The sequence below is a fragment of the Elephas maximus genome, chromosome 7 (assembly GCF_024166365.1).
Source record: "Elephas maximus indicus isolate mEleMax1 chromosome 7, mEleMax1 primary haplotype, whole genome shotgun sequence".
Classification (NCBI taxonomy): Eukaryota; Metazoa; Chordata; class Mammalia; order Proboscidea; family Elephantidae; genus Elephas; species Elephas maximus.
In genome coordinates, this window is record NC_064825.1 from 18,134,905 (window position 1) to 18,149,058 (window position 14,154).

General features: G+C 40.0%; 1 protein-coding gene across 1 annotated transcript; it reads left to right on the top strand.

The window, feature by feature from the left end:
• The first annotated feature begins 1,230 nt into the window (after positions 1–1,230).
• On the top strand, positions 1,231–13,630 carry MMP7 (matrix metallopeptidase 7). Its single transcript, XM_049890671.1, has 6 exons — positions 1,231–1,360; positions 4,094–4,320; positions 4,406–4,554; positions 9,229–9,357; positions 11,005–11,166; positions 13,593–13,630. The coding sequence occupies exons 1-6, from the start codon at positions 1,253–1,255 to the stop codon at positions 13,619–13,621; spliced, it is 804 nt and encodes a 267-aa protein (XP_049746628.1). The 5' UTR covers positions 1,231–1,252; the 3' UTR covers positions 13,622–13,630.
• Positions 13,631–14,154: the final 524 nt, after the last annotated feature.

Genomic DNA, 14,154 nt, shown 5'->3' on the forward strand with positions numbered 1-14,154 from the left:
GGAATGAAACACTGGGCCATCCCCATTGCTGGTTGCTGATTGGATAGTTATGATCCATAGGGTTTTCACTGGGTGATTTTCAGAAGTAGGATCACCAAGGTTTCTTCCTAGTCCATCTTAGTCTGGAAGCTCTGCTCAAGCCTGTTCAGCATCACAACGTGGAAGCCTACGCTGACAGATCGGTGGTGACGCGTGCGGTGCATTGGCCAGGAATTGAATTCAGCTCTCTCATATGTAAGGCGAGGATTCTACCACTAAACCACCAATGCCCCTCTCAATTTCTACATGTAGAATAATCGTTGTATGTATGGATCACCAGCCCAGCCCTACCTTTGGTCCAGGTATACCTGGAGCTGGGTAGCAGCCAGAGTAAGAGTGATTAGAAGAAAAAGGTTTGATAAAATGATTGCAAGCTGAAGGTCTAGCTTTGGGGAAGCCTGTTACTACAGAATGTAAACACTGACAGGTAGAGAAGATGAATAGTCAAATCCACATGTGAGGTTTTTTTTGTTTGTTTTTTCACATAATTCAAGAGGAATTGGGAGCAGGGTTGACCACTAAGAAAAGAAACAACCTGATTCAAGAAGGCTTAAAGAAAGGGATTCTTACTGCTCCAGAGAAGGTGCCTGTAAGGTGGGAGGATGGAAACCAGGCTCTGCACTGGCCACTGGCCCAATCACAGTCGCCTTCCACTCCTGCATCTTTCCCCTTCATAAAGGACCACAGGATGGTTGGCAACCTTCTGCTTCTTGACTTTGTGGCTGTTACAGAGTGTTTGCTATATAATTTAATAATTATAATTAAACAATTATCTAGTTTTTTGTGTACTTTTTATACATTGAAAATTCTTTTTAAAATCTTTTAAAGATACGTGGTACAATAATATCCTGCATGATGTTCCCAAAAATTTAAGATTGAGAAGACCCACCTCTCCAAATAGTAATTTGATCATGGCAAATAAAATGTGTTTTCTCACTGATTCGATTTATACAGCAGACAGAAAAAAAAAAAAGAAACCTTTGAAAGACAAATGCATTGTGTGCTTCCTGCCAATAAGTACGTACTACTTCCTCGTCATTAATGAAAAATAGCATCACTTTCAAAGTTCTGTAGACACTGAAAAGAAAGAAAACACTCAAATGAGTCACCTATTGCCACATTCAGGGCTGAGAAGCTATATAAATATCTCCAGCCTCTAACAGAAAACACTACACCGTCATAAGCCCGGGAACAATAGTCCCTTGATGCAGCTATGTGGCTTGTGGCGCTGAGCCCCGTGTGTCTGCTGTACAGCAGCCTGGCCCTGCCGCTGCCCTGGGAGGCGGGAGGCACGAGTGGGCAGCAGTGGACACTGGCTCAGGTATGTCACAGCCCACTGACTTCATTGGGCCTCGGTGGACCTCACTGGGCCGTCACCATTAGGAAGGGTGTTTGTCAGTTATTCTCCTTCCGTGTTATACCGTGATGAATTTTCTTTTTGGTGATTTTCCTGCTTGTGAAAGCATGCATGCTTTAATCAAGCAGCGGTTAAGAGGAGGCTTTAGAGATTGCTTAGACGGATTCCAGTTTGTCTATTCGCTGCGTAGGTGAATTTAGGACTGCTGTTTTTTTTTTTATTAAACTAAAAAAAAAAAAAATTTTTTTTTGTTAAACTTCTCTGAACATCAGTTTTCCAATTTGGAAGCTGGAGATAATAGTGTTGCTGTTTTTGTTGTCGTTATGTGCCATCAAGTCAGTTCCAACTCATAGGGACCCTATGGGACAGACTAGACCTGCCCCTTAGGATTTCCAAGGAGCGGCTGGTGGATTTGAACTGCTGACCTTTCGGTCAGCAGCCAAGCTCTTAACCGCTGCTCCAAATGGGAGTGTTGTGATGTATTTAGCGCAGTGCCTGAAACAGCGTTCATACTCAATAAACTGAAGTTGTTATCGTTATTATTACTTATTATAATTTGAGATTCTTTTCATAAATAGCACGGAGTATTGCCCCTTAAGATGAGGGCCACCTATAAGAGAAAGATGCAGGTAGAAGTCACAACTTTCATTTTCAAGTCAATGATGGTGGGCAAGGCCTGACTTCTGACTCTGTTCTCTTGTGTGTACAACCGGAATAATAACACTATGTGTTTTATACCTCATGGGATCAGTCTAACAAATACGTGAGGCTATAACGCCAACTAGCATGTTGTAACAGTTAAAGATTATAAAGTACTTCCATGTTCGTGATGTCATTCAATCCTCAGCTCCATCCTGGGAAAAAGAAGAAACCAAAGTCAAGTTGATTCAGATACTTGTCAGTGGCAGAGACTGGAGTCAGGACCTAGTTCTCCTGGTTCAAAAACCATGTTCTTTCCAATATACCACTCAATAAGCAGTGTAATAAGTGTAAACAATTTAATCATTGTTTGGCAGAATAACAGGATGTTTATTCTGAAGTATTGTTTATAAAGGTAAGAAAAGTCAAGTTCTATTTCACATTGACTTTTAAAAAGTCCCAGTGATAGACTGAACCACATGAAATAACTACCCCCCCCTTTTTTTTAACCTAATAATGGATTCTCCTAAATAAATACATTTGCAAGAGCATTTAGCCCTTTCACTCAGCATGTAGATGGTTAATAAACTAGAAGGTGGTCAGTTAGGTTTAACAGAAGGCAGGAAAATTCATCCCAAGGACACACGGAGATTTCTTGCAGAGGATGTCTTTGTAAAATCTGTGGCCCTGGAAGATTAAAATGAGTTATTTGTTTTTAGATAAGGGATTAATCCCTAATTGCCACGGATGAACAATAAGTATTAGTTGTATTGAATGAGCACAGTCACGGGTAACATGGAAAGAGGGCATCATCATACTAATAAGGTTACTTACGTAAAGTGCATACTCCGGAGAGGTTCTGAGACAAGTAACCCTTACCGTCTACTCCAAAATAGACTGCGAATTAGTGAGCCAACGTTTGAAATCATTTCAGTAACAATACTGTCATGCAGGGTATAACCCTTTCTGGTTTTTTCTGACAAAACGGGCTTTGGAATCAGAACACTTGAGTTCAAATACCTATTCCTTCAGTTATCCATTGGATGACCTTGTGCAAGTTATTTTGCTTCATTGAGCCTTGTTGATTCATATATAAGATAGAGGTAACAACGCCATATGTACCTCACAGACGGGGTATGAGGTTTAAATGAGATAAGTATGTAAAGCTAAAAAAAAAAATGCTTAATGAATGTTATCATGAAGTTGCTGGTATTTCATGCATTTTTTATGTTTTCATGAATTTAGGCTGCTGCACATCCATCCTCATATCCAGACACCAGAGACATTTAAGAAATTCCCAGGGACCCAGTTGAGCTTGGAATAGGCCTGACAGTCTTGCAACTCCCCAGAAGTGGGTTTTACTAGGGATTTAACAGTGGAAAGAGAACTGGACTGGGAGTTAGGACACTTGAGGTCCAGTTCAGCTACTAATGTAATGTGTGAGCCTGCGCAAATCATTTCACTGCTGTAAGCTTCAATTTCTTCACCTTAAGCTAAGTAATCTAGCATCCTTTCCCAGGTCTAAAATTTTAAGATCCTCTAACCCTAGCTGCTATGAGTCAGAATCAACTCGATGGCAGTGGGTTTGGTTTTTTTTTTTTTTTTTTGGTAACCCTAGTTGGGACCAGATCTCAGCAGAATCTTAGATGGGCCCCTTGACGTTGGATCTCCCCCGTAAGTCCCATGATGCTCAGGGAAGGTCTCTATTGTGCCCTTTGTGGACACACTAGAGCACTGTTCCTGATCAGCCCTTACGAACAAGTCTGTTTTATAAAGTGTACGTGTTTCTCCTTGAAACATCTAATGGAACAAAACAGAAATTGAGGGTCTCTTCTCTTTGCCCATGAAATGGGATGACGGTGCTTCATTAGCAATATTAAATATCCTCCCTTTTTTTCCCCACTAATGCATATATATTTAACTTGATGACAGTGTAAATATTCTGCCTTCAAACTACTGTTGGAATCCACAGGAATCAGAGGCAAAAGACGTGCAGACTTCTGAGACAAAAGAAGAAAATAAACAAGAATTTCAAATCAACTACTCTCTTTTCAATAGGACTATCTCAAGAGATTTTATTCACGTGATTCCAAATCAAGAGATGACAACAGTTTAGAAGCCAAACTCAGGGAGATGCAAAAGTTCTTTGGCCTGCCTGTAACTGGACTATTAAGCTCCCATGTCACAGAAATAATGCGAAAGCCCAGATGTGGAGTGCCAGATGTTTTAGGATACTCACTATTCCCAAATAGCCCAAAATGGACTTCCAAAGTAGTCACCTACAGGTTAGTTTTGCATTGGCTCATTTTGGCAAAACCAATAAAGTCTTTTTCCTAAGAGATCAAATACTGTATTCTTGTTTGCTGCCAGGGTCCTATCATATACTCAAGACTTACCACGTGTCACAGTGGATTCATTAGTGGCAAAGGCCTTAAACATGTGGAGCAAAGAGATTCCACTAAGGTTCAAGAGAGTTAGGTGGGGAACGGCTGATATCAGGATTGGCTTTGCCAGAGGAGGTAAGATGCTTTAGGCTAATTCCGTGTGCTATTTTATTTGTTTATTGTTTATATCAGTGCCCTCCTTATTTCAAGACTTAAAAGCTTTAAGTGATATATTTTTTTAGCAATATGACTACCCTTTTTCTATTCTGTTAACTAAGAGCCATTTTTCATAGCAGAGTTGGCAAAGCACAGCCCACGAGCCAAATCCAGCCACTGCCTGTTTTCGTAAGTGGAGTTTCTTTGGAACCCAGCCATAGTCCTTTATTCACCTGCTCTCTAGGACTGCTTTTGGGCTACAATGGCAGAGTCGGATAACTGTGACAGAGACTAGCCCATAAAATCTAAATTACTTATTATTTGGCCCTTTAGAGAAAAAATTTGCCAGCCCTGCTTTGTAGCTTGAATTAGATATGTTGTTAGGTTGTTGTTGTCAGGTGCCACAACCCTGTGTGACACAGTAGAACTGTTCCATGGAGTTTTCTAGGCTGTAATCTTTACAGGAGCAGATCAGGTCTTTCTCCCATAGAGCCACTAGGTGAGTTCCAATCACCAACCTTTTGCCCACATTTAGTATCCGAGCATTTAACTACTGTCCCACCATATATGGAAACCCTGGTGGCGTAGTGGTTAAGTTCTATGGCTGCTAACCAAGAGGGCAGCAGTTCGAATCCGCCAGGCGCTCCTTGGAAACTCTGTGGGGCAGTTCTACTCTGCCCTATAGGGTCGCTATGAGTCGGAATCGACTCGACAGCAGTGGATTTTTTGTCCACCATATATATGTTGTTCTTAGCTGCCATGAAGTTACCCCCCAACTAATGGCAACCTCATGCACAGCAGAACAAAATGCTGCCTAATCCAGAGCCACCCCCATGATTGGTGGCAGAGCAGATCGCTGTGATCCATACGGTTTTCATTGACTGGTTTTTGCAAGCAGGTCACTAGGCCTTTCTTCTTAGTCCATCCTGGTCTGGAAGCTCCACTGAAGCCTGTTGAGCATCATGGCAACATACAAGCTCTACTGATTGGTGGCTGTGCGTGAGGTGCATTGGCCAGGAATCGAACCTGAGTCTTTGTGTGGAAGGCAATATTGATATATAACCCCGTGCTGTCATAGATCATACTGATATATAGATCTATCTGTATATTTATATATGTTACACATTTATAAATTTATAGGTATATAAATTTATAATATACCTAGGAACCCATATGGTGCAACAGGTAAGTGGTCAGTTGCCAAACGAAAGGTTTGCTGTTCCAACCTACCCAGCAGCTCCCCAGGAGAAAGACCTGGAGATCTGCCCCTGTAAAGATTACAGCCTAGAAAACCCTTACAGCTTCCAAAAGACCTCAAGCAGCTTCCAAGAGATAGGACAGCCTGTGACCTGTTGCCAACTCCCTTCAAGTAGCAAAAAAATAGAAAATGGACAGCTTTCATATTAAAGAACTTTAGGTGATATATACACGAATTGCTATTAATGGCTAGTGTTTCATGATGCAAATTTAGAAAAAAAAAGTGTTGGCTACTTCAGTCTGTCCTAATATTAAATTGCCTGTGTTCTATGAATTTAGCTAAAATTTGAACTTCAGCCATGATATTAACAACACTGAAGAAAATGTTTCAGAAAGTGCTAATCATGTTACCACGGAATTTCCAAGAACGAAATAAACTGGATAAGTCCTGATACTAATTTGAAGATAAACAGCTCTAGGTCACCAATAGAAGGACTATTAAAAATTCATTTTTTTTAATCAAAATATGACCCAACCGAAAAAAAAAAAAAAAAAAACCCGTCACTGTTGAGTCAATTCCAACTCATAATGACCCGATAGGACAGAGTAGAACTGCCCCATAGAGTTTCCGAGGAACACCCGGTAGATTCGAACTGCCAGCTTTTTGGTTAGCAGCCAGAGCACTTAACCACTATACCACCAGGGTTTCCCAAAATATGACACACACTTTTTTATTGAAGAATAAGTCTCTTCAAAGTCCAGCTACATTTTAGACACAATTACGTGATGTTGGTCATTTAGATTTCTTGTTGATAGTAGATAAATAGTAGTCATTTTAAAGAGGGAGGAAAAAAAAAATGGCAGCTTCTGCAGGCAGACACTGTGTCTTACTCACTGCTCTACCTCTTGGGGCAGACACAAAATGGTGCTCCAGAAATATTTTTGATAGATGGATCAACGAACAGGGAGCAGTGACAAGAGATGAGTCTAGACAGGTACACAAGGTGAGACCCAAAGACCCTTGTTTGTCCTTGTTTGTTCTGCCAAGGAACTTGGGTTTTACTACCTTAGGCTAGTTGTTATTAGTTGCCATCAAGTCAATTCCAACCTTAGGCTAGTAGGTTTTTCTTTTTTTTTCATTCAAAAATTCATCCACAAATTGTTTTATGACATTGATTGCAATCCCTGCAATATGTCAACACTCTCCCCCAACAAATCTGTCTTGGAAGAAGTACAACCAGAATGCTCCTTAGAAGGAAGGATGGCGAGACTGCATCTTACACACTTTGGACATGTTGTCGGGAGGGATCAGTCCCTGGAGAAGGACATCATGCTTGGCAGAGTACAGGGTCAGCAGAAAAGAGGAAGACCCTCAACGAGGTGGATTGACACAGGGGCTGCAACAATGGGCTCAAGCAAAACGATGATTGTGTGGATGGCGCAGGGCCAGGCAGTGTTTCATTCTGTTGTGCATAGGGTCGCTATGAGTTGGAACCGACTCAATGGCACCTAACAACAACAACAACTTCCTCTTTTCCTTTCCACCCTGGGTTTTCTGTGTCCATTTGTACAGTTTTTCTGTCCCTTCCTGCCTTCTCCCCTTTGCTTTTGGGCAGGTGTTGCCCATTTAGTCTCCTATACTTGATTGAACTAAGAAGAACATTTCTTACCTGTGTTATTGTTTTATAGGTTTGTCTAATCTTTGGCTGAAAGGTGAACTTCAGGAGCGACTTTGGTTCTGAGTTAGCAGGGTGTCCAGGGGCCATTGTTTCGGGGGTTCCTCCAGTCTGAGGAGTCTGATCTTTTTTTGTGAATTTGAGTTTTGTTCTACATTTTTCTCCTGCTCTGCCTGGGGCTCTCTATTGTGATTCCTCTCAGAGTGGTAGGCAGTGGTAGCCAAGCACCATTTAGTTCTTCTGGGCTCAGGCTGATGGAGGCTATGGTTCATGTAGCCCATTAGTCCTTTGGACTAATATCTTCCTTGTGTCTTTGGTTTTCTTCATTCTCCTTTGCCCTGGACAGGATGGGACCAATACATGTATCTTAGATGGCTGTTCACGAGCTTTTAAGACCCCATACACAACTCACCAAAGTAGGATGTAGAATATTTTATGAACTATGTCAAACCAATTGACCTAGATGTCCCCGGAGGCCATAGTCCCCAGCCCTCAGCCCCAGTAAGTCAGTCCCTCAAGGTGTTTGGATGTGTCTACGAAGCTTCTATGACTTTGTCTTGTTCAGGTTGTGCTGACTTCCCCAATATTGTGTGTTGTCCTTCCCTTCACTTGTCTACTATCTAGTTAGTGATTTCCTCTCCCATCCACCATCCCTCCCCCCACCTTGTAACCATCAAAGATTGTTTTTCTCTGTGTGTAAACCTTTTTGTGGGTTTTTATAATAGTGGTCTCATACAACATATGTCCTTTTGTGATTGATTTATTTCACTCAACATAATGTAAAAATTCATTTGAAGAGAATTTAAGCATAGTTCTCCAAAAGACTATAATAAACTAGGTTTTTAAGAAAAATTATACTAAATAGCACTCAAGTTACTCACTGAATGCAGTACTCACACTCATTCTCCCTCCCACCACCATCTAACCAACAAAAGTGATCAATTTAACAAACAGTAAAATGCAACGTTTAGTAGGATATAAATGTTTTTCAAGTCTTGTCATATCCAGTAAGTGTCTTAGTCATCTAGAGCTGCTATAACAGAAATACCACAAGTGGATGGCTTTAACAAAGAGAAGTTTATTTTCTTACAGTCTAGTAGGTTAGAAGTCCAAATTCAGGGCATCAGCTCCAGGAGAAGCCTTTCTCTCTCTGTTGGCTCTAGAGGAAGGTCCTTGTGATGCATCAATCTGCCCTTGGTCTGGGAGCATCTCAGTGCAGGAACCTCAGATCCAAAGGATGCGCTCTGCTCTCTGTGCTGCTTTCTTGGTGGTATGAGGTCCCCAACTCTCTGCCTGCTTCCCCTTCCTTTTTATCTCTTGAGAGATAAAAGGTGGTACAGGACATGCCCCAGGGAAACTCCCTTTACATTGGATCAGGGAAGTGATCTGAGCAAGAGTGTTACATCCCGCTCTAATCCTTTTAACCACAGGCAGAGATTATGATTTCTAACACATAGGAAAATCACAAAAGGAGGACAACCACACATGGCCTAACCAAGTTGACACATATTTTGGCGGGACACAATTCAACCCATTACAGTAAGCATTCAATGTATGGTGGTTATCAGTGAGGAGCAGTGGTTCTGGGAAAGACAAAGTGTAACATATATGCTCAGGATAAACACCCAAGCCACCTGTGTATGCAACTGGCTGCTTGTAACTACAATGCAGACAACCTGGACTGGATTTCTTTCTACCCTCAATAAACATATAAACGGAAAAGATAAAATGACTGGAGATAAATTCAGTCACTAAGGGCAATCACCCTATTTTCTTCCAGCTCATGGGGACTATAACCCATTCGATGGACCTGGAAATACACTGGCTCATGCCTTTGCACCTGGGCCCGACCTAGGAGGAGATGCTCACTTTGATGAGGATGAAAGCTGGACTGATGGCAGCAAGATCGGTATAGCATCCTGTATCTCTTCTACTATACATTTTTTTAATCCCAAACTTCTTATACTAACTTTAAATTTATAATTGTTTTCATTTATAGCATTTATTGAGTCCTTACTAAGTGCCAACCTCTGTACTAACTGTACTACCTGCTTTAAATCCATCACCTCTTTTAACATCCCCTGCATAGACAGAAGATGGAAGCTCAGGCTAGGTGTCAAGCACTACAGGTGCAATTTTTTGTACCTCTACCAATCACTTACTGTGTGTCCTTGGGCAAGTCGTTTAAGTTCTCTGAGCCTCAGTTTCCTCGTTTATGTAATGAATATATAAATAGCCCTGCCACAGGGTTGTTTTCAGAATTAAATGAGAAAATGCTTAGCACAGTGCTTGGAATGTATTAATAATTCAATAGGTTATAGTTCTTTCTTTACATTCCCAAAAATGAATTTTTGAAATGGAGGAGAAAGAGGAGCCGAGGCTGTGATATTTAAGGATTTAATGGTGATGGCTGTACAACATTGTGAATGTACTTAATGCCGTAATACCACTGAATTGTACACTTAAATATGGTTTAAATTGCAAACTTTATATATATATGCATACACGAACACACACACACACGTATATATATTATATATATATATAATTACCACAATTTTTAAAAAAATCATGCAATTCTGAGTTTACTCACTATTGTTCAGGTCAAAAAGAACACACACCATGACCCAGCCCATCACATTCACCCCTTTACAAAATAGGAGATTATAGACACAACAGAGAACTAATGGAGAAGAGCTCTGGCATAAATAACCCCACCTGGAGACAGTTATTTAAAAATGGCTACTCACTGACCCTGAAAGAGAAGGTAGTACTTGTGTTTGGCAGCGGAGATTCACCACATTCAAACCAAGCAGTGATGCCTTGCTGTGAAAATCTAACCTACATAAAAACTGAGAAGCTGCCGTTTTTTCTCGTCTCGTGTATCTTTTTCATGCTTTTTTCTTCCTTCTCAATGTTAGTTAAAGGTAGTTTCCTTCAATCTAATACAGTTAGAGCTCTGACCACTGCTCAGACTCAAATACACCTTCCCCTTATTGACAAAGCCTTTCTTTGAGTCCACAGGAGAAAAAAGTATACATGTAATACAATTTAATGAATCCAAAAACAAAACCCAGAGACTTTCTCTCTCCTGATTTTCAAAGTCACTATCATTGATTGAATAGCCATTATTTTCCAGATATTGGGCAACTCTAATCATTAAGACCAATCTGCAAGGTGGGAATTATTATCTCTGTTCAACAAATGAGGAGCTGAAGCTCCACATCAATTAATTTGTCCAGAATTGCACCTGGGCCAGGCCTACAAGGAGATGCTGGGTTTCAAATCTAGGTCTTAAGGCCTCTAAAGCTTTTGCTTTCCGTTACAGAACACTGCTGCCTGAGTAATTATGTAAGCAGTAAATAAGCAGAAAACATTTCATTTAAAAAAAAAAAAAAGCAGAAATGGTGATGAAATTAAAGCACTCCTTTTTTTTACTCTGGTTCTCCCTCTATTGCATCCTCCCCTTTGAAGGCCTAGAAACAAATAAGTAAACTACAGAGGATCGAGAGTTGGGTATTTCTATAGTTACTGCCTGCTGCTTCTTCTATTGTAGGAATTAACTTCCTGTACACTGCAACTCATGAACTTGGTCATTCTTTGGGGCTGGACCATTCATCGGATCCTAGTGCTGTGATGTATCCAACATATGGAAATGAAGATCCCAAGAATTTCAAACTTTCACAGGATGATATCAAAGGCATTCAGAAACTATATGGTAATGCTTGTAACTTCAAATAAGGGGATGTCACATTGTCTCCTGAGGTTGGGCTTGGAAGAGAAAGGCTGGGAAATAGCTACTTGCCTGGAAAAACACATTGGAGTATAAATCAAAAAATCTATTGAGGGAATAAATTTGAGACCACAGATATTCAAAATTTAACCAGGCTATTTTGAAATACGAGGATGCTAATTTTAAATTTTCAGTAATACAATATTATTTGGTCAAATGATGAAAATAAAACTATCAGGGTTTTTTCAAGCTGCCCATCCATTTTAATGCCTTGCTCTGTGGAGATACTTCAGGAGCTTCCCCCTGCAAGAGCAGGCCCAGGCTAAAGGAACATAAACCTTCCTTCTTGCTGCTCACTTCAAGGACTTGATGCCTGAAAGTGATCCAATGTTTCCTGCTCACAAATAAATGTGGAGGAAAGGTTCATCATGGACAGTGACTGTTTACAGCTGCTAGTCATGAAGCTTATGAATAGCCCTTGAATCCCATGTCCCGATCCACACTTTTGTGTTTTCATCAAGTTCCAAAACTTCAATTACAAAAACGAAGCTAATTTGCCTGATCAACTTAGTCAGAAATAATTAGGTGAGAAATTGTACCAAAGAGCAAGGATGAAAGTTATGTCTCTGCAAAAAGATGAGAAAAGTAAAGTTCAAATAGACTGAGTGAATTGCCCAAGGTCACATGGCTACCAAGTGCTCGAACAGTGGTTCTGAGCTAGAGCTGTATGAATTCACACTCTTCCTACTACACTTGCCTGCCTACCACCACTTAGTAAGTTTTTAAAAGCAATCCAGAAAAGAGAATACAGAATGACATCTTTAAGTCTGCAGATATACTTTAATTAAGCTTTTCCAGAAAAATATCAGGATGAAAAGAATACACTGCAAACAGATTACATGAGTATTGAATCATCAGAAGAGCAAGGGAAGCGCTTCCACATAATAATGTCCTTAAGGAGAAATTATTCCTATAGGATTGTGGACCTAAATTACTTACTTCATAGTACAGCAGTGCCGAAGTATCTTCCTTTACCACAGAAACAGTGCTCCTAAACATAAAAACATTTTACCATGGGAAGAAAATTTTATTTCTTTATTTAACATTTATTGAAATCTACCAACTGCAAGTAGTTATTGAACTCAGAATTTATTATAAATCATTATTTCTTATATTGTGTTTCCCAGAACACTAGTCCCGCAAGTTGATCCCCCAAAAAAGGATGCTATGGAGAAATAAATTCAAGAAATACTACCTACCATAGTAGGTAGTAGGTAGGATATTAAAGACTACTGAACAAACATTGTCTAATCCATGTTTTCCTAAATTATAATCGGTTTTATGGAACTCTCATTGAGACCCCACAGAATAGAATTTAGAGAACATACTTTGGAAAACACTACGTAACTGTACCCTAACGATCTGATTCAACAAGCTGCTACAGTCAAAATGCTCACAAAACATGGAGTATAGGAAAGGTTGACACAAACGAAACAGAAAACACTAACCTTCCTTTATATTAAGCTGTGGAACTCATGGAATTCTCCACGGCATTCTATAACTATCTTAGAACCTTAAGAAAAATATGAAGGGAGTAAAGAAAATTCTGAGCAGACTGATTAAATTTAATAGAAAATGACAGACTGGTACATTAAATCCTTAAGTATTAGAACAAAGAGCTGTCGCTATTCAAATATGCAAAGAGGTAACTTCTGGACAAAAGAAAGTAGGTTTTAATTATATCGGTTGTAAACTTAGGGAGTTCATTAGCCCAAGAAGTAAACAGGAAGAGAAAATATAGATTCAAAAGAATGTCATTAAACTGACAGATGCAAGGTTAGTCCCAATGTTTTTTAAGAATAATAAAAATAATACCTAAAATGCATCGAGTACCAAACACTTCTCGTGAATGAACTCATTTAATACAACAACCCAATAAGATGGTATTATCCCATTTTATAGATGGATAATCTACCACCAAGAGAGGTTAAATAGTAATTTACCCAAGGTCACAGAGCTAGTAAAATAGCAGAGACAGATGGAAAGATATCTACCTCCACGATCCACACTCATAACCACTATGTAATAGTACCTTCTTAGCCTTTGGAGGCTGTTCTTCAGGAACTTTGTCCCAAGCACAGAAAACTGAGGTAGGTAAATGTTAAATTGTACTAGTGGCTAAGAGCTACATTTGCTAACCAAAAGGTTGGCAATTCAAATCCACCATATGCTCCTTGGGCACTTTATGGGGCAGTTCTACTCTGTCCTACAGGGTTGCTATGAGTCGGAATCGACTCAAAGGCAATGGGCTTGGTTTGGTTTTTATTCCATTCTGTGCATTTTTATAGTCTTAAGGTGACTTCTATGTGTTTCATACCATGTCAGAGTGTTCTTATTTTCTCTGTTAACAGGGAAGAGAAGTAATTCAACAAACAAATAAAAACTTCAGGGAGAACATCCAGTCACTGGATTCTATGTCATTGTTCCCCAATCAGAAGTAACACTCTGCCCTGCACTCCATTTAGTACTTACCTCATCCTTCCTTTTATTATGGTGGGTTTTGCATGTTTCTCTCTCCTGTGAAGTACAAACTCTATGGAACGACTGTGTCTTATTCATCTAGACTCTCCTCAAGCAACTTGCCTCTGGTACTACTACCTTGCTGCCAGAGAGGCAATTGTGACTCATAGAGATCCTAAAGGACAGAGCAGAACTTCCCTATAGGGTTTCCAAGGCAGTAAATCCTTATGGAAGCACACTGCCGCATCTTTCTCCTGCAAAGCAGCTGGTGGACTCCAACCTCCAACCTTTCAGTTAGCAGCCGAGTGCTTTAACCACTGTACCACTTGCACTTGGTAGACTTCAATAAATGTTAAATAAATAATTAAAATTTTCATCTCATGGAAAAATGTTTTTATATTTAGGAGCATTGTTTCTGTGCTAAGGGAAGACATTTTAGCATTGCTACACAAC